At 39.8% G+C, this 24,317-nt stretch overlaps 1 protein-coding gene across 1 annotated transcript in view; it reads right to left on the bottom strand.

The window, feature by feature from the left end:
* Positions 1 to 1,131: 1,131 nt before the first annotated feature.
* Positions 1,132 to 24,317, bottom strand: part of NUP133 (nucleoporin 133) — a 57,169-nt gene continuing 33,983 nt past the window's right edge. The window contains exons 18-26 of the mRNA XM_045010925.1: positions 19,066 to 19,317; positions 17,586 to 17,719; positions 16,216 to 16,374; positions 14,873 to 15,008; positions 11,601 to 11,719; positions 9,969 to 10,049; positions 5,920 to 5,984; positions 2,445 to 2,533; positions 1,132 to 1,415 (exon numbers count right to left, since the gene is read on the bottom strand). Coding sequence (XP_044866860.1) covers positions 1,279 to 1,415; positions 2,445 to 2,533; positions 5,920 to 5,984; positions 9,969 to 10,049; positions 11,601 to 11,719; positions 14,873 to 15,008; positions 16,216 to 16,374; positions 17,586 to 17,719; positions 19,066 to 19,317 — 1,172 coding nt within the window. The 3' untranslated portion in view covers positions 1,132 to 1,278. The remainder of the gene's footprint in view (positions 1,416 to 2,444; positions 2,534 to 5,919; positions 5,985 to 9,968; positions 10,050 to 11,600; positions 11,720 to 14,872; positions 15,009 to 16,215; positions 16,375 to 17,585; positions 17,720 to 19,065; positions 19,318 to 24,317) is intronic.

Here is a 24,317-nt window from a genome sequence, read left to right as displayed (position 1 = left end):
GATTCTCTTCAACTGATTTAACTTATGACCTTCTCAGCTGTTGGATCAAGTTGTTTTAGCAGGCACCTAGCCAGGGCAAGTAGAGCATAAGGGTATGCAAGTTGCTCTGCATTCACTCTCTGGACATTAAACTATTTGTAAAAGAAAAGCTCCTCCTGCGATTTGTCAGATTAAAGCAATTTTTATATGATTTTAAATTAAACCCGTTATTTCAGCCTTAGAACCATTACAATGTTTTAAGAGTTACATGGACCTTTTTTTTTTTTTTATCATCGTGTCAGAGATAAGTGAACGGGGGTAAGTTGGCATCTACTAGTAAAGAATGAGTCTTCGAGTAAGGAAAGTCTTCCTGGACTCTCACTTTGGTAACTGCTTTCTAGGTTTCCTGGGAGCTTAGATTCTAGGCATTTATTGTCAATTACTGTATGGTGCAAACTTCAATCTCATTGTTTTAAAAATGTAAAAATCTACAGATAACTTTTGTATTTGTAACCTTAATATAAAAAATTGCTCTGGATTTGCTGAAAATTTATGTGAAAAACTGCATTTACGTACAAGTTGAAAGACCGATGTATTTGCTAGGCCAGGGGACTTTTGAGTCAGGAGATGTGGGTTCTACCCCTATCTGCCACTGGCACAGGGAGTGACCTTGTGCAAGTCACTTATCCTTTCTGTGACAGTTTCTTTTTCTGTAAATGGGGACTACTTACCTATCCATGTATTGCATAGATCTCTTCAGATGGAAGGTGCTGTATCAATGCAAAGTTTTATACCAAAAGCCTAACTTCTAAGCAGAGTGCTTTACACAAGCAGGGCTTTCATTTCTTAATCCAAAAAGCTATATATTCGGCCATCATTTAACATTTATTGTATTTTTTTCCAATATATACTCCTGGGGTGAAATCCTGGACCCAATGAAGTCAATGGCAAAACTCCCATGGTTTTCAATGGGGCCCGGATTTCACCCCTGGTGTATGTGCCTCTAGTGTTGAGACTTCCTGCACACGAGACAAAAGTACAGAACAAATGTGAAACCAAAAGAGGCACAGAAAATGAAAATCAACCATACATTTACAGCCATCGGGAGAGAAGGTGAGTTTCCCAGAGAAAAATTAAGAGACTTAACTATATTGTAAAGACTGGTAATTTCAAAAGCCAAACACATTACTGTAAACTTTATTACAAAGGTTTAACCAAGTACGTACAGAATGTAAAAAAGTATACACTGCTTTAACTCCACTCTTTAGAAGTTTCTACTTTCAAAAATGTTAAAAGTCATCATGCTTGTCCTTGAACATAGTGTTCATAGTTTGCCTTTAGCACAAATTCAAAATAAGGATTGGATTTCAAGTTGCCAAGTTCATCTGCCTGCAGCAAGTCCTTCACCTCCGGTAAATATTCACTGAGCTGAACTCCTACAACACAAATAAACTCGCATTATAGAAACTGTAAGATACTTAGAAAGGATGCTTGATGCCAATGGAAACATCTGTACCTGCATTTCAGTTCCTGAATCATTTATTTGCAGTTGTAAAGACTGTTCTAATTCTATTCCAGCTACTGTGTCATGCAGTGCAACAACTCTATAAAGTGTTCTGTAAAACTGAGTTCATTGTTTAAAGATTAAGATTATATTCCCCTCCTCAATTTGACCATTTTCATATTCTATATTTTAATAGTTATGTAAACTCCACAAAGTGCCTGTTTAACAAAAAAAAAACCAAAAAAACTATGTCGAATCATACTTTTGATCCGTTAAAATGGACTTAGTCCAAATGACTGGATACTGCAGCCCTTAAAAAAGATCAAGAATCAGATAGGTTTAAAAATGCAACATAAAACTGTTCTGAAGAAATGCACTTCATAATTATAATCTTCAAGCTTCTCTCATTTGACAATATAGCTTTTTTAAATTTTAAATTAAAGGTTGAGTTATTATTCTAATCTCTTTTAGCTGCTTATAAAATTTCCCCCCAAAAATTCCTTTTGAGTTGTCATGTTGCTTGATTGGTCTGAACACAGGGCTTTTTGTTAGTTTTTTAAAAGTGTGAGTTAAAACAATTAAGCCATTCTGAATTAATCCTGGTGTCTTAAAATTCCTCCTGTCCCATAGGGGATTTTTACACTGGAGGCTGAGTTCCATTGTATAATAATGAGTTACTAAAAAATAAACACTATCTTCCTGCAAAACATATGTAATTTGGAGGCTCCGAGAGAGAGAATTTACATGTTTTGTCGCCTCCCTAACAATACAAAAAGCTAGAGTAGGGTGCCACCATGGTCACATTTTTATCTAATGAATTACTTATGCAATTTTTTTTGCTTCTTTTACATCTTACTTGTTCTACTTTTTATAGATAAAAGCTGTTTATTTTGTTAAGTATGTTTTAAAACAAGGATGACAGCAATTTGAGGAAGTATTTTTTATATATAACAAAACTTACCTTCTTTCAATAACTTTTGTAATATTTTCACAAATATACTGTCTTTAGATGCTTCAATTGGATCATCTTTACCTTCTGAACTGGACCAACTGCAACTCAGAAAGTATAAATTATAAGTTGTAAAGTTGATTAAAAACTTGATCAAATATGAGAACAGGATCATTAAAAACCTGATACTAAAACAGTAATACATTTTCTTGGAGTATACCTGTATTCTGTGTGCATTTTTACAGTTGAAAGCTAGTGTTCGTTGCATCCTGAACTGGTTATCTTTTTAATATTTTAGAGGAAAATTTTATTAAAATTGTGGCATTACAAGACAGTCTAATAAAGAAGATAATAGGAATGCCTCCCCACTGACTAAACCGTAACAGCAGAAAAAAAGTTATTTGCTTCAATTAGAGAACTCAGAATCAATTATACACATGGGTCTAAGTAAGATTGTTTAAACAATTATTTTAATTATTCCACAATCACCATTCTGACAAGAGTTTTCTGTAAAAAGACATACTTCAGAACACAGAAGCAAAGGCAACTTGCCAACAAACTTTTTTAAACAGGAGAAGCAAAGGAAGAACAAAACGTTGAGTGAAAGGTTTAAAATTTCAAGGCCCTAACTCAGCACAAAATATCCATAGTTTCTATGCAAGCCTTAATATGTGATCACATATGCTGAGTCATTCAAGGGAAAAGGTCAGGCTGCTGTTGAAGCCCTAATTCAAACCATTCTTGCTTGGCAGAAAGGGGGAGGAAAAAAACCCTGATTTAAAATAACTTCCCTTGCTGTTGGCACTGGATTTTTCAGTTGCTGAGGTTTCTTGTCCCTAATGTCAAATGCCATGCAGCCTGGAATTATGCTGGGTATGGCTACACTGCAATTAGATACCCACAGCTGGCCTGTGCCAGCTGGCTCCGGCTAAGGGGCTGTTTAATTGTGATGTAGATGTTGGGATCAGGCTGCAGTCTAAGCTCTGGGACCCTCCCATCTCACAGGGTCCTAGAGCCCAGGCTCCAGCCCAAGCCTGAACATCTGCACTGCAATTAAACAGTACCTTAGCCTGTGAGCCTGAGCCAGCTGGGATGAGCCAGCTGCAGGTTTTTAACTGCAGTGTAGATATACCCATTATTTCAGTCCTAAAACGGACATAATTATCTTGTGTGGTCACTGGGAAATGGATGATTTGGTCAGTTCCCAGCCATGTCTCCAAAGAGGTATGCTAACAACAACAAAACATAGCATCTGGGGAGAAACTCTCACTGACTACAACAGAGTCAGGATTTCACCCATGATTTTATTGGGGAGAAAAAAGACAAAGTTCCCTGTTACCCTCCTTTTCCCCTATCTTCACTCCTTCAACAGGCATATGAGTGGTGGAGAGAATGAGAGAAATGAAGTCCAGCACTATGTTAGGATGTTGCTAAGCATGCTTAGCGAGTCTCGGTGTTGTACCAAAGAATCCAGTCACCATGTATAGTAATCAAGATAGGGAATGTAACAAGCTCCATCCCTAAAAGCAGGTACTGTGGAATGCCTAATGTAGCATTTTGCAGACACGAGAGAATGGCTACTACCTCCTTTGGAACAGAGATTAACCTCCTTGGCTGCAGAACCTCAGTGAACTGGGAAGCAAATCTGGAAATTATGTGTAAACTATCTAAACACTATTCCACCCAAACTGGTTTGAATACGGATTAGCTAGCCAATGTGGATGAGAGCCATGTTTAAAATTTGTTCTAGCAGTGTTTAAATACCATTTCTAAACTCTGTTCTTGGCCCAGCATGGACAAAGCCTAGAACTTGTTAGGCTGTAATTGTGAAGACTTTTAAAGTAGAACCTACCCACAATATAATAAAGAGTGGGGAAGGTTACTAATCAGCAAGTAACTATATTGCCTGCATATTCCCACTTGTAGGATAAATGCTCCCTGGCCATGCAAGTTGGGAATTTTCTGGAAATCCCTGTCCTTTGGAACCTCCCCTTTAAGCGGGAGTGGCTCCAACTGCTCTTCAGCTCCTTTTGGCTGCCAAAGGTGCAGTGCGCATGGAATATGCTCTTCCTTCATTGGTTATTTTTTTCCCTTCTGTCCCTTTGGAGTGGGGGTGGAGTATGACCATAGTTCAAAAATCTGACTGACTAGCATTTGAAAACTAGAAGGAAAGGGTGCCTATATGTCATGGGCATTATCTAGAGCAGTGACTCAACTTTTCCAGACTACTGTACCCCTTTCAGGAGGCTGATTGGTCTTGTCTTCCCCAAGTTTCACCTCACAAACTACTCACTTAAAAAAATCAGACAGCAAAATACAAAAGTGTCACAACAACTATTACTGAAAAATTGCTGCCTTTTTCATTTTTACCTTATAAATCGATTGGAATATAAATCTTGTACTTACATTTCAGTGTATAATATATAGAGCAGTCTAAACAAGTCACTGTAGGAAAACTCAATTTGTTCTGACTTCAATAGAGCTTTTTATGTAGCTTGTTGTAAAACTAGGCAAATATGTAGATGAGTTGATGTAGCCCCTAAAAGACCTCTGTGTACCCTCATGGGTAGGAGTACCCCTGGTTGAGAACCACTGATTTAGAGATCTGTGAAGAGGAGGGTTGCCTCAAACGCTGGTGATGAGGGAAACTCTTCAGATCCAGTTGATTAAGTCTAGTAAGGTGTGTCCAGCACTGACTTTGGAGATCAGTCAAAGCGGCTCTATAGCTAGCTAAAACAATATTTAGGTCCCTGGTCTCTTCCAGTACCAATGATCCTGTTTTGTTGACTACAAAGTGAGGAACAGCTTACCAAAGCGTTTGTGTCCAACATAGCAGAACCAAGGAGCTGTCCAACTCAACTAAGTCCAGAGCTGAACATCTAGCACTGCAGCTCTAGAGAATAATTTGTCAAAGTAGTTCTGTGCCCAGCATAAGTGACATGAAAGTCTCCAGCAGTAGTGTCAATGGACAATACTCTAGAACAGTGTTTCTCTACCTTATACCAAGGACCAACTTGCTGCCTTCCTAAACTGTGACCTGTCATTGAGAAACACTGCTCTAGAAGATCCAAAGCTTGGGATCTGCTTATTCCAGAAGTGGAAATATGCTGTTAGCCTCAAAGAAGAAAATCTAGTTTCATAGCCAGTCATCTCTCTCCCCCATTAAAGGGCAAAAGAAAATTCAAGAAACCACATAGTTGCATTTTAATTCCCTAAATGTTTAAAGTATTTGTAAAATAGCTAGAGGATTTAATGGATAAACTATTACAGAAGTAGCTTTGTAAGTGATACCTCTCCCCTCACTCTAAAAAACACGCACTGTCCTGGACAGACTTTTCAGAATCTATATTAAACATACATACATACCATTTGAACATTCAATCTGATATTAGAAGCTGGAGATTAGTACAGAAATTTACAATTAAGAAAAATCAATGCTATGAATAGAGAAAATTGTACACTTCATGTATGTTCAGTTATGACCTACCTGTCTCTTTGGAGAGCTTTACAAAGAATTTTAAGCTTAAGATCATTTACATCCACTTCTTCCTCCTTCAATTTAAAAAGAAAAGGAAAATTAATATTAACTGCTGCTTTCTTTTAAAGACAAAAAGGGTTTTTCCTAACCACCACATCACATCCAGAACCCAGAGTTGACTTGGATGCTTTCTTTGGTCTTGTTTACAAAAGAATAATTGATATTGGTAACTAGTACATAGGAACCGGTTTGTCACTTCACTGCAGAGAGGCAGTACTGTCTAGTGGTCAAAGCAGCAGAACACCTCTCAAAACCCTCAAAGCAAAACTGCCTAGTTTTGTTACCACTTCAACACTTGGGACAGGTACCTGAAATGATGCCCAGTTATGACTTGGGATGGAAACAGTGAAAAATGCAGTAATTTCACATGGTTTTTACACAAAAACTTACTAAAACTTGCTATTTGTCCAAATTTCATTCAGTCATTTGGTTCATTTGATTCACAAATGCAGGGGCTTCAAGCTTCACATAGCCTCTGAATTCTATTCAGCTCTGCTTAATGTAGATAAGCAATAACCTTCCTGTGCCTCACTTTACTGCTCTATTTCACAGGAGTTTTGAGACTTAGTTCTTTGAAATCTTCAGATAAAACAGTACTGCATAAGCACAATGTAGTATGAGAGAAAGTAAGCATTGTACTATGTATGCATGTTTCTATGCAGCTGTATTATACCCTTGCTTTGTCAAACCATCTAATTGGCCAATACATCATCATTTGACCCTGAGTAATTTTGCACTACTGCCCTAGTGGCAGGACAATTGTTAGCACCAAATCTGAGAGGCTTGCAAAGGGTAAATAATCTTGTGTTCTAAAACAGAAAAGAATCAACAGGAGAGAAAAGATTGAAACTTACTCTACATTCAATGCAACAGTTAGGGCATAATTCCGTGTTCTACTTTTTTTGTATGCTTGGCGCATGTTACAAAGAACAAAACTTGTGGGAAAGTCAGCAAAAATGGTACAAAATAAAAGCAAATACAAACAGGTCCTCTAGTTAAGAAGCCAAGCAGCACAGCCCAAGCAATGGAAGAGTGTGATATGAACATGAGTAGGGCCTAAGAGATAAACCAACAGTGACTAGCAGAGGTAGGTCTTAATAAATATAGAAAAATCAACTACAGCATGATGGTAAGGCTGCCACGTTTTTCAACTGCCACCCATTTATGGGAAAGACCCGTTTCAGGAAACCACAAATTACTGCATTTTGGTTGAGATATAGTGAGTAGATGAAAAAGATGAAAGATCTCGGTGCTCATGTCAGACAGTTAAGGATGATTTCACCTATTTAAACCTAATTGAGAAAGGAGTAATAGCTAATAAGACCTAAAAGCATCTGATAGAAATTAGAAATAAAAAAAAATAAAAACCTGAGAATATCAGCCCCATGTTTGAGCTACTGAAAAGGGAGCATTACCTGCTGTTGTCAAACTTTTTGAGCTGAACTCCCTCTGCCCGCAAGTTATAATTTTTGGTTACACCTCCCCGCAACCCAGGCTGGGTGGCCTGCTGCGGTGAGTCAGGGGATGGAGGTAGCACTCCCTCCCTGAGCCAGACTACGTGGAGCTGGCCAAAGCTGCCTGGCGTCACTGCCTCTCTCCCTGGATGTTATTCCGCATCCCATAGTTTGAAAACCTCTAGGAGCTGTTGCTAAATGGAAGGCAGAAATCGGACGGCATGCCCACCATGCATCGCTTCTGCCTGTCTCAGATGGGGGTAGATTAGACTACTTTATTTGGAAAGGGGCATGCAGCCTAAAAAGTTTGAAAAGCACTGCTCTAAAGTATTGCCTTGGAAAAATGCCCTTTGATGTTTGAAGACAGAGTGAGAAATGACTTTAGCTTTGACTTGCAAAGCCAAAAGTTTAAGATAATGTCTCTCACAAAGGGGACAAAGAGTGCCATTGGCACTCTGGCAGCCATGAAGGCCGTGGCTATTAGGGAAACGTAAGTCTGTGAAGGAGGGGAGAATCACTTGTCTGAGTGCAACTCCTATTTTAGGACAACATGGGCTAACCTGGCTGAGACTTCAACCATTAAAGGCAGTTTCTCTCCACCTGCAGCTGAGGCTATGAATTTCTCTAACCCCATATCTATCTCTATCTCTATTTTAAAATCCATGTTAGTTAATCTGTTTTAAAAACCTACTGTGCCCAGGGCAAGTTGTCTTACATGCTAGCTAGGTGTTCACCATGACCAGATAACACTCTCATGTTAAAATACAGTTTACCCTATCTACATTAGAGTTTTTAAATGTGTTAGCTAACATGTCTTTAAAATACGCCTTTACCCTAGTGCAGACAGACCTCTAGCACAGATACAAGAGGCTTGGCATGAGACCTTCCTGCTCAGATAATGATGCTGTCACCACAAAAGGCCATTTGTTTTCCCATTAGCCTTCTTGGGCATCTCAGCTATTTAACACCTCCCACCCCCTGGAGAAACTGAGAAACCTAGGCTGAGGGAATTCTGGAAGCAAGAGTGTGAGCAAAATCCTTGTGCTATTAGCTTTTTGCCAGTTAGATAGAGTGTCACTGGGACAGCTAACAAGAGCAATTAGGCAACCCATGTCTAGCCTCAAAATTCTGCAGTTTCTCTTGTCAATCATGCTTCTCCATGGGTGATGCACATGAAATCCTAATCCTTGTCCACTCAGAAATTTTAGTTTAATTTATGCTTTCCCATTTGCAGCGTATATTCTTTTTTCAGACATCTAAGTTTCTCTAATTTAAATGAAAGATTCTTCTAAATCTTATTTTCTTAAAATTACACTATATGATTATTTTCATAAAGGATGGTGGGAATTTGGAAAAAGGCAATGACAAATGAAAGAAGAGTAGCAACTAAGACCAGTAACCCCATTTGCTGCTATTCTCTCCCAAAGTAATGTTATTACTTACTTAGTTCTTATATAGCAGTCAAATCAGGGTATGTGTGTTAAGCAACATTTTTCTATTTAAAGTGGAAGAAAACTAATTCTGGGTCTATCAATACAATACAATGTCCCAAACATTAACATTTTTCTCCTCCTCCATTACACACAATAATGTGTAATAAAAGCACAAAATACAAACAAATATTTTCTACATAAAACTTTTCATACATGGAGCACAAATAAGAATTACTTAAGAGGCATTACAAAAAGGAACTTTAACAAGGGAAAGACCATAACTTAAGGTCTAAATAATCTAAATTTAATAACTATGTGACCTACAAAGTTATTGTTGGACAGCACAATGGCCTTATTGTAGCACAAAGCACTATCATACAGTAGATTCAAGCTGGAGCCTTTTCCCTCCAGACTAGGAAGAGCTGGGAACATCAGAGATGATTCTCCCCATTCCAAGAAGCACAGAAATGCTTTCCAGCACTTCTGTAGCAACCTTTCCTAGATAATTTGGAAATAACCCTGCTCTGAAATGACATGGCTTTTATTTTTGGCTGAAGAATGCTGCTGAGGATGCCCGGAGTAATTGTGAGCAAACAGGGAATAAGAGTGTGGAAGGAGAAATGGTGATCTCTCAAAGATGCAAGCTTAAGACAGCAAGCTTTATGCCCTAAATAGTACTATCATAATGATAAAAACCACAGACGTAGGCCAAAAAGGTCTTTTCAATTTGAGGAGGCATGGCAGACTCATTTTGGATCATTTATTGGCACACACATAAACTGATAATAGTGGACACTGATGGACACCCCACCCCCTTCTTGTCTGGTGACAAATTCTAGACTGGCAAGGTTCTCAGTATAACACAGATGGCCTACCCTGTTGCAGTTTACAAGAGTAAGTGTTATTTCACTTATGATCTAAACCACAGTTACTTTGACCTACACCACATTTGACATTATATCTCCAAAGATTGAAAAACTAGAGGAGGTCACTTCCATTGGTGGGCACCAAGGGCCAGTATTTAATCCTCTAGTTACAGTAACAACACCAGCTCAGAGAAGTTAAAATATACTTCCCTCTGATTCTGTGATCATCCAACCAGTTTTCCTACCTCATCAATATATTCAAGCAGGTCCAGTGCTTTCTTGAAGTCATACTCATTAGCTCTTCTGTTCTCATCACATATGTATAGCTATGGTATGAAAAGATTAAGTACAGAATTATTCTTAGCTTGCAAATTGATGTAAACTGATACCGTGAAGAACCCTGTGGGAAGACCACCATGTATTTTCCACTTATGTGACCTTTTCATTGAAATATGTATTGATTCGGCTGCAAGTATTTTTATGGTAAGGAATATTGTCAAGGTTTTAGACTAGCATTCCACCCACATGACAATGGTCTGTGGAAAGACTATATTGGATATAAGGCTGCTATAGTACAGGTTTCAAATTTAAATGCCGTTTAAGGCTGCAACATTCCTAGCCTACTGTAGCCAGAGCTGAGCTCCACAAATAAAATGAGCTCACAGCAATATAAAAATGCATGCTCTATCGTTCGTCTCCTGAAAAGAGACATGCTTGAGATCAAAATTCTAAATCAGCCTTTTACATTTAAAGCTGCAGACACGTATTTTGCCAACTCACCCTTTAATACAGAGTTTCCATACAGGAAACCCTCAATCAGGATTTTAAATTGAAATTTAAGATTAAGACTAATATATTTTGTTCCCAGCCCCTGATTATCACTTCCTGGTTGTAAACAGTGACTAAGGACACTGATTTGATGGTAGCAGGAACTTATTAGAGGAAAACTGGACAGCTGACAGTGTCCCAACTGCTTGAAAAAGGATTATGTGATATCTCCTCCTCTCCCTCTTCCTTCTAACTAGCCTAGTTTAAGGTGTGGGTAGAGGACTCAAAACTTGCTGACTACCAGGGCAAGTCCAAGAAGACAGAGGGACAGTAATGACAGAATGTGCAACTTGCTGCTTCTTTTATAGAGGCTGTACAGAGAGCAATGAATACCAGAACAGACATCACTGATAGGTTCGGGTTTCTTTTGATGGTGACTGTAGCAACATGTGCATTCCTCTATAACTTTCTGCACACATCAGTGGATGATAAAAGTGAAGCAGATGAAAAGATCATGCTATCTAAAGGACATAGGAACTGGTAAGGCAATTTGTGATTGTAGCTACTACTGCAAAAAGAAGTGAGGGACAAAGGAGAGAAAGTCAGCTCTGGCACACTGTTGGCTGGATTTTCTGTAGGGGATCAAAGACTTTCTATTGGCTCTCAGTGCAGCTGGTTGTCAAAATCCCTCCTTCCTGGTTGCAGCCCTCCCCGCTCTTCCACTTTGCAGCATCCCTGTCTTCCAAAGGGTGGCAAGTTCTGGGCCCCTTCTGCCTCTTAAGCCAGGCTCCAAGTTATCATGTATCCACACAGTGCCCCAATCCAATAGCTCAGCTCTTGATTCTGTTCCGATCTGCTCTATGCATCATGGCAGTGCACATGTTCAACCAGGAAGCTAAAGCAGGAACTGGAAGCAATACCTTGAAGTTTAATCATAAGCCATAATGGAGGCTTAAGTATAGATAACCAATTCATATTTTACAACTGAGGGTGGGATGGAAAACCATCCTTTAAATAACAAAGACAATTCAATTCTGATCTTCTCACCAATTCTGTGGAAAATAGCAGCACATAGGTAAACTTTAGCTAAGAAAATTTGAGGTACATACATCAATAAGCTGAGGTGCAGTCAATACAGGCATGACACTGAGGTTCATCTGCTTATCAGCCAGCAGTTGCTCAGGTAAGGTCTCCTGATGCAACAGAAAACGCTCCTGTTCTGATATTTCTTGCATTTAGTTAGGGGGGAAGAATATTTCACATTATTATTCATATTATGATCATTAAACATACAAATAAATTCTGACAAGTCACAAAACTATTCAGTTTACAAAGTTATTTGTCTTAGAGTGTGTTTATTTAGTTTTTTTTTTAATTATTTGTATTACAGAAGCACACAGACTCCCCAACTGAGACTGGGGCCCTGATGTCCTAGGCACTGGACAGAGGCAGTTCTTGTTCTGAAGGGAGTACAGTCTAAATAGCCAAGACAAAAGGTGGGAGAAAGGACAGATTACCCTTATTTTAATAAGAGAGATTATCTGACTAGCCCACAGTCACATAGGTAATCTCTGGCAAAACCAGGAACTCAAGCCAGATCTCCTGAGTTCCTAACCACAAGACCATTCTCCCTCACTCATCTGAGGCTCTCATCACTACGTTTCAAAGGCGTTTCTTCACATCAGCATTGCTATGTGTTTCCAGAGTGGCTGCTTCCCCAATGTGAAAAATATGACTTTTTAACTTCAAAATTTGATGCTGCCAGTTTATTTTATTTAAAAAGTTTATGTAGGAGATTAAACATACACCTCCACCCCGATATAACACGGTCCTCGGGAGCCAAAAAATCTCACCGCCTTATAGGCGAGACCGCGTTATATCGGGTATGGTCCGGTACGCCGTGCCAGACTGGACTGACTTCCCAGATGGTGATTTAAAGGGCCTAGTGCTCCAGCCGCTGCGGGGAGCCCCGGGCCCTTTAAGTCACCACCAGAGCTCTGGCAGCGGGGCTCGGGCAGGGATTTAAAGGGCCTGGGGCTTCCAGCAGCGGCTAGAGCCTCTGGCCCTTTAAATCACCGTCTGAGCCCAGCTGCCAGAGCCCTGGGCCCTTTTAATCACTGCCCGAGCCCGGCTGCTAGAGCCCCGGCGGGGATTTAAAGGGCCCGGTGCTCCAGCTGCTGTGGGGAGCCCTGGTCCCTTTAAATCATGGCAAGAGCTCTGGCAGCAGGGCTCGGGCGGGGATTTAAAGGGCCCAGGGCTTCCCACAGCGGCCAGAGTCCCGGGCTCTTTAAATCACTGCCCAAGCCTGGCTGCCAGAGTCCTGGTGGGGATTTAAAGGGCCCAGGGCTCCACATGAATTTGGATATAATGCGGTAAAGCAGCGGGGCTCTGTTGGCGTTTTAAAGAGCCTCAGGCTCCCCGCTGCTTTACCGCGTTATATCTGAAATCGTGTTATATTGGGTCACGTTCTATCGGGGTAGAAGTGTATTAAAAACCAAAGGACACAGTTTCAAAAAGTTTGCTTAGTTACCATTAATATCCTTTGTAATTTTCAGTATTATTTCATTGGGGTTGTACAGATTACTGGTCACCTCCCTACAAAATCTGAACGAGGAGCTTTATACATCCCCAGTCCGAGTATTTGAATTAAGAATGAAAGTTATGATGACAATAGTGTTGATATGCAATGAACTGTCATTAAGTTTAAAAACACAGATAATAACAGGTTTCAGAGTAGCAGCCATGTTAGTCTGTATCTGCAAAAAGAACAGGAGTACTTGTTGCACCTTAAGAGACTAACAAATTTATTTGAGCATAAGCTTTTGTGGGCTACAGCCCACTTCATCGGATACATAGAATGGAACATATAGTAAGAAGATATATAAATACATACAGAGAACATGAAAAAGTGGAAGTAGCCATACCAACTGTAAGAGGCTAATTAATTAAGATGGGGCTATAATCAGCAGGAGAAAAAAAAACTTTTGTAGTGATAATCAATATGGCTCATTTTAGAGACAGTTGACAAGGTGTGAGGATACTTAGCAAGGGGAAATAGATTCAATATGTGTAATGACCCAGCCACTCCCAATCTCTATTCAAACCCAAGTTGCTGACACATGATGGCATATATCACATTGGTAGATGTGCAGGTGAACAAGCCCCTGATGGCGTGGCTAATGTGATTAGGTCCGATGATGGTGTCATTTGAATAAATATGTGGACAGAGTTGGCATCAGGCTTTGTTGCAAGGATAGGTTCCTGGGTTAGTGTTTTTGCTCTGTGGTTGCTGGTGAGTATTTGCTTCAGGTTGGGGGGCTGTCTGTAAGCAAGGACTGGTCTGTCTCCCAAGATCTGTGAGAATGAACTTTTTCATGAACATGAACTTTTTCCATGTTCTTTGTATGTATGTGTATATATATATATATATATAGATAGATAGATATCTTCTTACTACTATATGTTCCATTCTATGGATCTGATGAAGTGGGCTGTAGCCCACGAAAGCTTACGCTCAAATAAATTTGTTAGTCTCTAAGGTGCCACAAGTGCTCCTGTTCTTTTTGCAGATAACAGGAAAGGGATGATTCAAGAACAGCCATAAATAGGTACTAAACCAAAAACAAAATACTATTGTATTAGGGATTGTGTGAAGTATGTTATAATGCTCCCCCTGTTTGGCAATATTACAGCAGCTATTTATTACGAATCTTTCATGAGCCTTTCCACAATCTGGTAGTAAAGATGCAGCAATAGTTACTATCATTGGAAAGGTATATTACACTTTAAAAACTGGAGCAAGGTTCCAGGACCTGTATAGCCACTTGGAGAGGGAACAGGTGCTCTCAACCTCAATGCGTTTTGAATTAAAGTGTTATGAAACCATTTCCCTACCAAAAAAATTAAGTGACATATTAAAAAAAAAAATGACAACCTGAGTTAACAGTACACATGCTTAGACTTTCACATTGCAAATATACTAATAAAGGAAAACTGAAAGGCTTTTAAAGCTCCAAAAGCTCTCTCCTCCAACTAGATGAGGGCATGTAGCACCATGCAACCTCAACTCCAAAGGCAGTCGACACCATACACCATCAGGCTCCAAGAAATGATCAGAGGTGGTTTTGAGTTTTTGTTTTTTAAAATTGCAGTAGTTTTATTAACCTATTTACCAGAGGAACTGATAGTGCCTTTTAAAAAATAACTATACACCCTTGAACTAGGGTCCAAATTTTCCAGTGACACTGGACAACAATGATGGTGAAAACTTCCAAAGACGCAGCACTAAGGATTTAACTTTACCATATGTAACACTAACAAGATTCTGATTAAAGAAATTCATCATCTTGCTGTTCTCTTTGCTCTGCTCTTTATTTCTTACCTTCTATTTTTTCTTGCAATAAGTCCTCTGAAAAGTCAGATGCCAATGCAGCTAGTTTACTCAAGCCAAGAAGAGTTTTCTTCTTTGCAAAATATCTGGTCTCCACATTTGCCAAAGCCTGCAGTGTTCTGTGAGCCTAAAGTTAAGAAGGGTATTAGAAATAACATCAAAGGCACAGGGAGAAAGAGAACAGATGGACTCCTTTAGAACTAAACCTTTATGGCTATTTTTTCTTTAACCCCCTCCCTCCCCCCCAAAATTTTATAGGCTATAACACTCCAAAAAAAGTGTCGCACAACTTGGAAATTGAAGTTTTGCATTTTGCTGTTTAGGACATGTGGCAAGAAGACTTCATTATTGATGCAAAAGTGATATTAATAAAATTATCGTAACTTAATTTTTTTAAGTTGTTACAAACTTGTCTGCGTCTTTTAATACATATAGCTACAAGAATGTTATTGTAAGGATGGTTGGAAATGTAACAATACATATGTTTCACTATCGGGGTAGAGGTATAATTTAACTCCCACTACTACAAATCTCTATTAACTCAGTTTATATTGACGATTTTTAGGTCCTTTGGTTTACAGAGTCATTGAAACTGACATTACAGATCTATAATGCATGGGTGGAGGCTATGTTATTCCGTATTTTATACAAGAAATGTACATATGGGTTGAAATTAATAGTTTCTGGTTAATGGCTGGGAAAACAAACTAGCACCACAGAGTTCTACTCAGGGGGTGGATGAAGGGAAGTGGTCCATGAATCAAGAAAAATGGGTGGGAGGAGACAAGGAAGAGAACAGTGAGAAGTAGGGAGGAAAATTTGTCAACAAACTGGACAATAAAGATCAATATTTCAAAGATACCCGCCACAGAAATCAACCCAAATGTAGTAGAAGCCAGTTTCAAGACCTATATGCACATTACTCATGTTCACCATTTAAAGGTAACCTGTAAATAATTTTAAAAATTGGACCAATGACCTTTTTTTAGCTTCTTTATGATGTAAAAAAAAAATTGGAAAGGATTATTTAAAAACAAACAAACAAAAAAAACAACAAAAGATTTACCATCTTTTAAAGAATCAAGAATGTCAACTTCGGGTTTCCCTGATTTTGCTGGAAGACTTATTGAGGGCGTTAGGAAATATTCATTGGGAATGCTTTTACTTTAATTGAAGGTGTGAAGGGTGTTTTAATAAAAGCTTCCTTGATCCAAAATATTAGTCAGTGACATCAAAGAGTCGTGACTAGTACACCCTTACACTTCTGTGTGTATTCAACAAATTGTTAGTTTTAAAACAAACATTTTAGTTAATTTTATATGAAAAAATCCTACCTTTTCCAAATCATGACTATTGATTTCATGTAACCAACTGAGATGCTCATGAGCTTGCAAGAAACTGGCCAGCTGTCCATGCTGAGCAATAGGTTGAGATAACAGCTTTCCTCGCTTTCCTTTTTCTAAATACCAACGAAACAGGAAATCTGAAAAATTCTGAAGATTATAGGAGATGTTAAAAACTGATGTCAGTTTTTATGTCCAATTTAGTTTCAACACAAATGCTATACAGACCACAGGTGGTTAGAACATGGATTTACCTGCTCAACAAAACCAGAGGGAAAAGTGTTTAACAAAATCCTAGTGAAAAAGCTAGTGTTTTGATCAAAAATATAAGTGTCTATGGAAGAGGATCTACACCATTCTCTATATTTTTTAATCTATAAGCAACTCAATATTTTTGTCTCAAAAGGAACATCCTCAGTATGAACTTTAGTTGTTACAGATTACATCTTTGTTCTTTACTCTTGTAATGTTCACTGCCATCAATAAGCAATCTGAGTAGGAAGGGAAAGTAGAATATTAGTTTGGAAGTCTGCCACAGGGCTCTGAGTGGAGAATTTTGCCCCTCGTTATGAATTATTCTCACATGCAGAATCATTGTACATAAAATGCATTCAAGACTGATCTATTAATTCTCAAATTTCAAACTGTGTACACATTGCTTGTGATTACCACAGAGTTTTACTATATTTTGACCAAATTATTTCTAACTCAACAGTTATAATAAAAACAAAAGGATTCTTTTGTTTGTATCTTTTCGGTGTGATATATAAAACCACCGTAAAGAATCACCTTTTTATAAGGCTTTAAATTAGATGCATGATTGTGGAAGTCTCTCACACACTTGCAAAGACAGAAGACTCCAAAACACTACAAGTAACTTTTCCTTGTGCATGTACTTGCAAGACTTAGAAATAGATTAGGATTGAACATATGTTATGTAGTACAGGTGAGTCAAACAATTTAAAACATTTTACTTTATTGCCAAAATGACTCAGAAGAAAATGACTAAAAACGATAAAAACTGTTAGTAGTAGATAAACTGACTACTGAATCTCCTGTTTAAAATTCATATCCTGAAGCTAACAGAATATCAGAAGAGGGATACCACCCACTAAACAAGTTTAAATCCCATTTCTAGATACAATCTTTTTGTTCAGCAAGATTCATTTTACTTTTGTACCACTTAGAATGGAGAACCAAAAGAGTAGGAAAATAATTTTTTAAATATAAAAATGACCTAAGATATCAAAGTCTATTAACTGGATTTTGAAAGCCTAAAATTACCATCAGTGTTTTGTTGGCAATGATTTATATCCCATCTTACTGCAGAACAATGTCTAAATGAGTGAGAAAAAAGTTACCTGATCTGCAAACTGCGTCATATAACGTTGTAGTCTGGCCTGATTATCAGTCTGCTCACACATTTGTACCAAGATATCGAAGTCACAATACTTCTCTGCTAAAGCAGCTGCCAGCTGATACTGTCCTAGGGAAACTAGGGAACCCAAAAGAGAAACAAGTCAATCAAACACACACAGTCTGTAAGAGGATGCATGCTGTTTTGGATCACAATAATAAAAATAATTCAAAATCCCTGCAATATAAAAATAGTTGTATATCAAGTATGCATTTATTTGTGCTTTCAAACTACAACTGATGTGCATGCTTATGTAAACATGCATACACATGTAATATATACAGTAAGCAGCACAATAAATCTGGAGAGATTTTCAGAGCCACACAGGCCTGTTAGGCACCCAGCTACTTCTGAAAGTAAGTAAACCACTCCCATTTAAACCTTTTGAAATTCTTTGTTTTCATAAATATTTACAGTTCATAATCAGGCATCACCAAAAGTGAGAAAGTAACAAGACAAGACATTTTGTCAATGTACAAAACAATTATGAGGATTACTAGATTCATATACACAATATGTTATTGGTCACTTCTATTTTGATCCAAGTAAAGTCAAGAGACATGAGATTCAAGAGCCATCAGTGTGTTAAGGAAATTAAAGCTTTAAACTGAATACAATGCTACAGAGCTTGTATATATTTACACGCTACCAGAATATATGTATGTTAGTATAAAAAGACTAACACATGCAATTTCTTTACTTAGCAAAGACTTCCCTAATCATAATTGTAAAAACTGATGGATTTAATATTCAACTGTTCTATTAATTTAATTCATTTTAAGCCTAAAAAATCAGGTTAATAAATTTACCAAATATTGTGCTACCTATTATAAGTGAGCACTGTTTCCAAGATTACATTATTCAACCCAAAATATTTTGGCTACATCAATGCTATAATTATTTATGATTAAGCTATGATTATTAAAATAATATATAATCAACATTATACAATTAATATTTATGCTGTTAGACGAATGTACCACTTGACAAATATTCACACAGATCTATGGCTAAGTGGCAACAAAATAGACTTATTTAGAAATATATTTTAAAGCTATTTTCATCCAACACTGTCAAGTCATATCAAGTTCCTGGCATCAGGCTATGCAATAAGTAATTGGAAAGAATGCACTGAATTTACAATTCAGGAAGGAGACTTCCGTCTGCTACACAGGTTTGATTTAGGATCATTACAATAAGAATTCCATTTTCTTCAATCTATTTCTATAGCTAACTTCCCCATTAAATAGTACAAACAAACCAACAACTAATATGCTGCATATAAATGTAATATTACTCTAGATATGGAACAATTTTTTATTTTTATTTTTATTTTCTGTATTTGCTTGGATCCAAACATTCCATGCATTGTTTCCTAGATGAATGGTTAATCCTTACACGAAAGAAAAGAGATCAGCACTTACGAAGAGGAGACAAAAGTTCCGATCTTTTCTGAACATATTCCATTTCCAGATTATTGTATCTATCTTGATCAGCAGGCCGGTCCACGGATTTAAGCTGAGAAACAAAGCCATCTAGAAAGCAATCTAGCAGTGACACCAACTGTTCAGCCACAATGCTACGGAGGTTACTGTCCACTTGAGGATAAACAACCTTCAGAATAATTCCATGCTGACGTATTATTGCTGTTCGTATGCCAGCTGGACCACTAGATGCTTGGAAAGATAAAAAACAGTAAACATTTACAAAATTAGATTCTATAATTAGCTTGTGACTTAATATATTATGACAGTATGAAGGGAGCACAATTATAGACATTAAAGCAGTGGCTCAAACTTTTTTTTACTGGTGACACCTTTCACATGTCAAGTCTCTGAGTGCGACCCCCCCTTATAAATTAAAAACACTTTTTAATATATTTAACACCATTATAAATGCTGGAGGCAAAGCAGGGTTTGGGATGGAGGTTGAACCCCCCCCCCATGTAGTAACCTCACGGCCCCGAGGGGTCCCGACCCCCAGTTTGAGAACCCCTGCATTAAAAGACAGACAGATACATCACCACATGCAAAATATATCTAAAAGATTGTAGTGTTTCTCACATTTTCAGTGTTTACTTTGTGCTTCTGTCAGTGCCTACATGTGCACTAGAAAAGCATGAGAAGTTATCACACTGGTACAGTACTCTGGGAACCCACAGGTACACAATTCCCCAAAGGGTGTTTAAAGGGAACATAACAAAAGTGGAGCTGCTGCTGTCTTAGTTCAGCTGGCTGCTGCTTTTTCACTATTTTTAATTGTTATAAATGGTATAATTTCTGAAGCTCTATATTAAATTTTTTAAAAATTATACACAATGTAAAGATCTCACAGGAGCAAAAGAAGGTAAGAGAACAGTGGTAGAAAAGGTGTCCTTCCCCTCTCTGTGATCCCTAGACCAGGGCCGCCCAGAGGATTCCGGGGGCCCGGGGTCTTCGGCGGCGGGGGGCCCTTCCGTTCCGGGACCCGCCGCCGAAGTGCCCCGAAGACCCGCGGCGGGGGCCCCCCGCCGCCGAATTGCCGCCGAAGCGGAACCCGCCGCCGAAGTGCGGCGGGGGGAGGGTCCCCGCCGCGGGTCTTCGGGGCACTTCGGCGGCGGGTCCCGGAACGGAAGGGGCCCCCCGCCACCGAAGACCGGGCTGCGCTTCGGCGGCGGGTCCCGCTTCCCCCCGGCCCCAGCCTCTTACCCCCGGCTCCCTCCTCGCCTGGAGTCTCAGCGCCTCGCCCAACAGCTGCAGCGTGTGGCCGGCGGGGCCTAAGCCCTGCCCCGCTCAGAGATGCGTGGTGAGGGGGCGGGGCTGGGAGCTCCACGCCGAGTGGAGGGAGCGGAGCTCCCAGCCCCGCCCCCTCACCACGCGGCTCAGAGCAGGGCGGGGCTCAGGGGCTCCGCTGGAGACATCAAGCGCTGAGGCTCCAGGAGAGGGGCGGAGGCGGGAGCCTCCGCTGTTCTCTTGGGGGCCCCTGCGGAGCCCGGGGCAAATTGCCCCCTTTGCCCCCCCCTCTGGGCGGCCCTGCCCTAGACAGAACTAAGCAGTAGGGAAGTAGTGTACACTTATGAGCTAGGGAGGGAGCTTTTTCTTGGGACATTTCCATAGAGCTGGGGGAATACAACAGGATCCAGCTAACACCTCTTGAGAACTATCCAAAAGTCAACAAATAGCAGGGAATCTTTTGCCCCTCAGTTCTTGTCAACAAAGCAGGAATGTACTGGAAGGCCAGAGCTGATGGAACAGGAGGCGCATAAGCTTCTGTGAGAAGTAGCTAGGAACCTGTTTGAGCGGAAGAGGGCCTGGGAGCTGGAAATGTCTTATTTAGAGCTGTGATGGCTATGTACACCGCTGCTGGTGTGACTCAAATACCAGTGGGGAAATAGAAAATATGGAGAAAAAAATATAAAGAACATCTGAAACACTCAGTATAGAATGAACTATCACATTGCAAATTTCAAATCTGAATTTGTCAGCAACCCAGAAAAAAATTGCAATGAAATTAGCTATTTCTTTAAAATATTCCCTCTTTTTTTTTAACACATTATTAATACTAAGCATTAATTCTAACCTTCCCATTTTATCCACAGGTTAACTCTGAGCCCCTAACTTCTTATGCCATATGTACATTAAAAACCAAGTACAACTAAAGCAATTTTACTTTTAAGTAATGAACCAATTTACATACCATAAATATAGACTGACATGCTGACACTGACACATACTAAAATTGTAACTGATTACAAGAGATTTGATGAGCAGTAGGAAAAAAGGATTTCTTTCAATCCAATCAATAAAAAAAATGAAAGTTTATATTGGGATTTTTTTGGACCTGTTTTATTTTAACAATTTAATTTTAAAAAGTATAAAGATCAGAAAATATTCTGAAACCCTTGTAATGAGGCACTGCAAACAACTCTAACTACTACAGGACAGTTTTAGTCTACCAAACTGTTTGTCACAAGGTTCTGCATGCATCAACACAGCGCACTCCAACACAGAGAGGCCTTAATCTGCAAATTATTTCCCAGAGTTACTATTCATGCCACTGCTAATTCAGCTGCACTGATGGGTGCCCTGACAAACAAGTCTTCAGTGGCTTCCAGAGATTTTAACCTGTGCCAAGTAAACACTTCTACTGGAGAGGCAGCAAATATACATGAGAACAGAATCAAACTAACAGGTGACTTAGAGATGAGAGCAGTAGAGGTTGCAAGAGTGAGGAGGAGAATAAATGTTATGTCCTCTCCCATAGCATAGGACTTTAACAATAACAATATTCATCACATTAAAATGAGTATTTTCATCTCATCTTCCTCCTACTCCTCTACTTCCTCCTCACATTTCTCCCCCCCTTGTTCCCTCTGGAGACCTGCTTTGCTGACTGGCCTAGTAAGGGAAACTGGGGAAGGTGATCTAGGTCATTTGCAGGAAGGGTGTGAGTAGCTCCTGGAGCCAGAATGCCCAATAAAGCCAGAGTGGTAAGCCAAATGGATAGAGCTGGGTAGGTGCTGAGGCTCAAAGGTGATGTTTGCCAAGGAACAGGTTGAGGAGGGAGAGCTGAACATCTGGAGAAGGGTCCTTGCTTGATGCTATCAAGAAAGAAGGGGTGGGTGGGAGACGAGGAAGAAGAGTATATTTGACCTACAGGCGGTTATGACCTCTCTCTAATGAGATGGAGAATACTGGTGTTGAAGGCTTGATTCTTTTTGATACTGGGAAGGTCTGTGCTGGTAGCACTGGTAACCAAGCTGGGGCTGGTGGCTCAATGTCTGTAGTTGAACTATCTGCTGGTACTGTATCAGTATTGGGTCTGGTACCAAGGGTCTTGGTGACAACAAGGAGTCATTGCCAATAATGAGTTTTGGTATTGGGAGTGGACCTGATTTTGCTTGGAGCTGGGTGGAGCAAAGGCAGTCTGAACTGATTAGACTTTTCGGGTCAGTTAACAAGAGTCAGAAAACCCATGACTTTTTTTTGTTTGTTTGTTCTCTCTGGGAAAGAGGACTGCCACATTGAGCCATCCTTAGAAAGTAGCTTAGATCTGCCCTGCCTTGATGTGGTGTAAGTGATACAGGGCTTTGGCACCAAGCATGCAGCCAGTGCTGAAATCGGTTTGGAGTGTCGAGAGGAGCTGAAAGGGTTGATGCCCTTTTCTTGATACAGGTAATGGGAGTATCCATACCCCAAGGGGTGCTGAAGGATGGGTATCCCTGGGAAGAGCATCCCTTTTTGGAGTTTGAGAAGCATTTTCAGAATCTTGTGGATTGCTTCAACAGGTAGAATTTTAACTAAGTATCTATGGAGAAGTGGTTCTGACAGAGAAGAAGGACCTGCATACAGAGCAATGGTCCAGGACATGGCTGTTGGCAAACCAAGAATTATCTACCATGCCCAACCAGTTAGACTGAGTCCATTACGTGATGGGCATGGCTCGAAGCCAGATGGTTTGGACTTAGCCATTAAGCATGGAGAGATCTCAGCTCATAATAGTCAGAAGAAAAAAAATTAATACATTAAAATAACAGAACACTTAATAGACTGCCAACAGGACAAAAATATCACCTTAAAAACTAACTGGACTAGCTACCTTAATTATCAGTTTAGAAGAAAAGGCACTATGAGGCAGAGTGCAACAGACACCACTGAGATAAGTCTTGCTGCCATGGATGAGAAGTGGGAACAGAGGTGACCAAAGCCAATCTGATCTATATATGCTCTTGGACATGGGGTCACCATGACATGCAGGACAGACATAACGCCAACGCATCCTGCTGTTCGGAAGATTTTGATTTTGGGTACATGAGGCACATGCATACCATAAGAGGGGTCCACATGGACAAAAGCAGGAAGAAAAACTTTAAAATGTTTACATTGCAAAACAAAACTTGTTCTGACAAGTTTTCACAGCATTGCATCCTCGAGTAGCAAAGCACAAATACTCAACAAAGAAGCAAAGTGGGCAACTGTCAGTTTTTTACTCTTGACAGGGAGCCCTGAACACTATCTGCCTGTTTTAAACAGAGCAAGATTAATATTTTATGCTTCATTTGAAAGTTATACAAAAAAATCATGATCTTGTCAGCTGGAATCAAGACACCCTAAAAACAAAAATTAGACCTGCCTCCCAACTTTTGGCACCTTTGTTTTGTAGCCAGATTCTCAGTATCCAGTGCAACAAGCTTAAAGGAATATCATCAGTAATGGAGAAACCAACCATTCATCAACAAACTAAACCATTAGGTTCTACTATCCACATGGATACTGTGACAAAGTTCCTCCTCTACCTTGGTGGGTCCTGCGCTTATTGGCAGATTTGCTCACCTCAGTGATCTTCCCCACAGTCTGGGTCAACTCCTCCTGTGTCTGATCAGGAGTTGGGAGGTTTGGGGGGAACCCGGACCCGCCCTCTACTCTGGGTTCCAGCCCAGTGCCCTCTGGATTGCAACTGTCTATAGTGCCTCCTGTAACAGCTGCATGACAGCTACACCTCCCTGGGCTACTTCCCCATGGCCTCCTCAAACACCTTCTTTATCCTCACCACAGGATCTTCCTCCTGGTGTCTGATAACACTTGTACTCCTTAGTCCTCCAGCAGCACACCCTCTCACTCTCAGCTCCTTGTGCCTCTTGCTCCCAGCTCCTCACACGCACTTCCTCTCTTCTGGCTCCCCCCTCCCTGACAGGAGT

The sequence above is a fragment of the Mauremys mutica genome, chromosome 3 (genome assembly GCF_020497125.1).
Source record: "Mauremys mutica isolate MM-2020 ecotype Southern chromosome 3, ASM2049712v1, whole genome shotgun sequence".
In the NCBI taxonomy this organism is placed as follows: Eukaryota; Metazoa; Chordata; order Testudines; family Geoemydidae; genus Mauremys; species Mauremys mutica.
The sequence above is the reverse complement of the archived record's forward strand: the minus strand, read 5'-3'. Positions and strand labels throughout refer to the sequence as shown.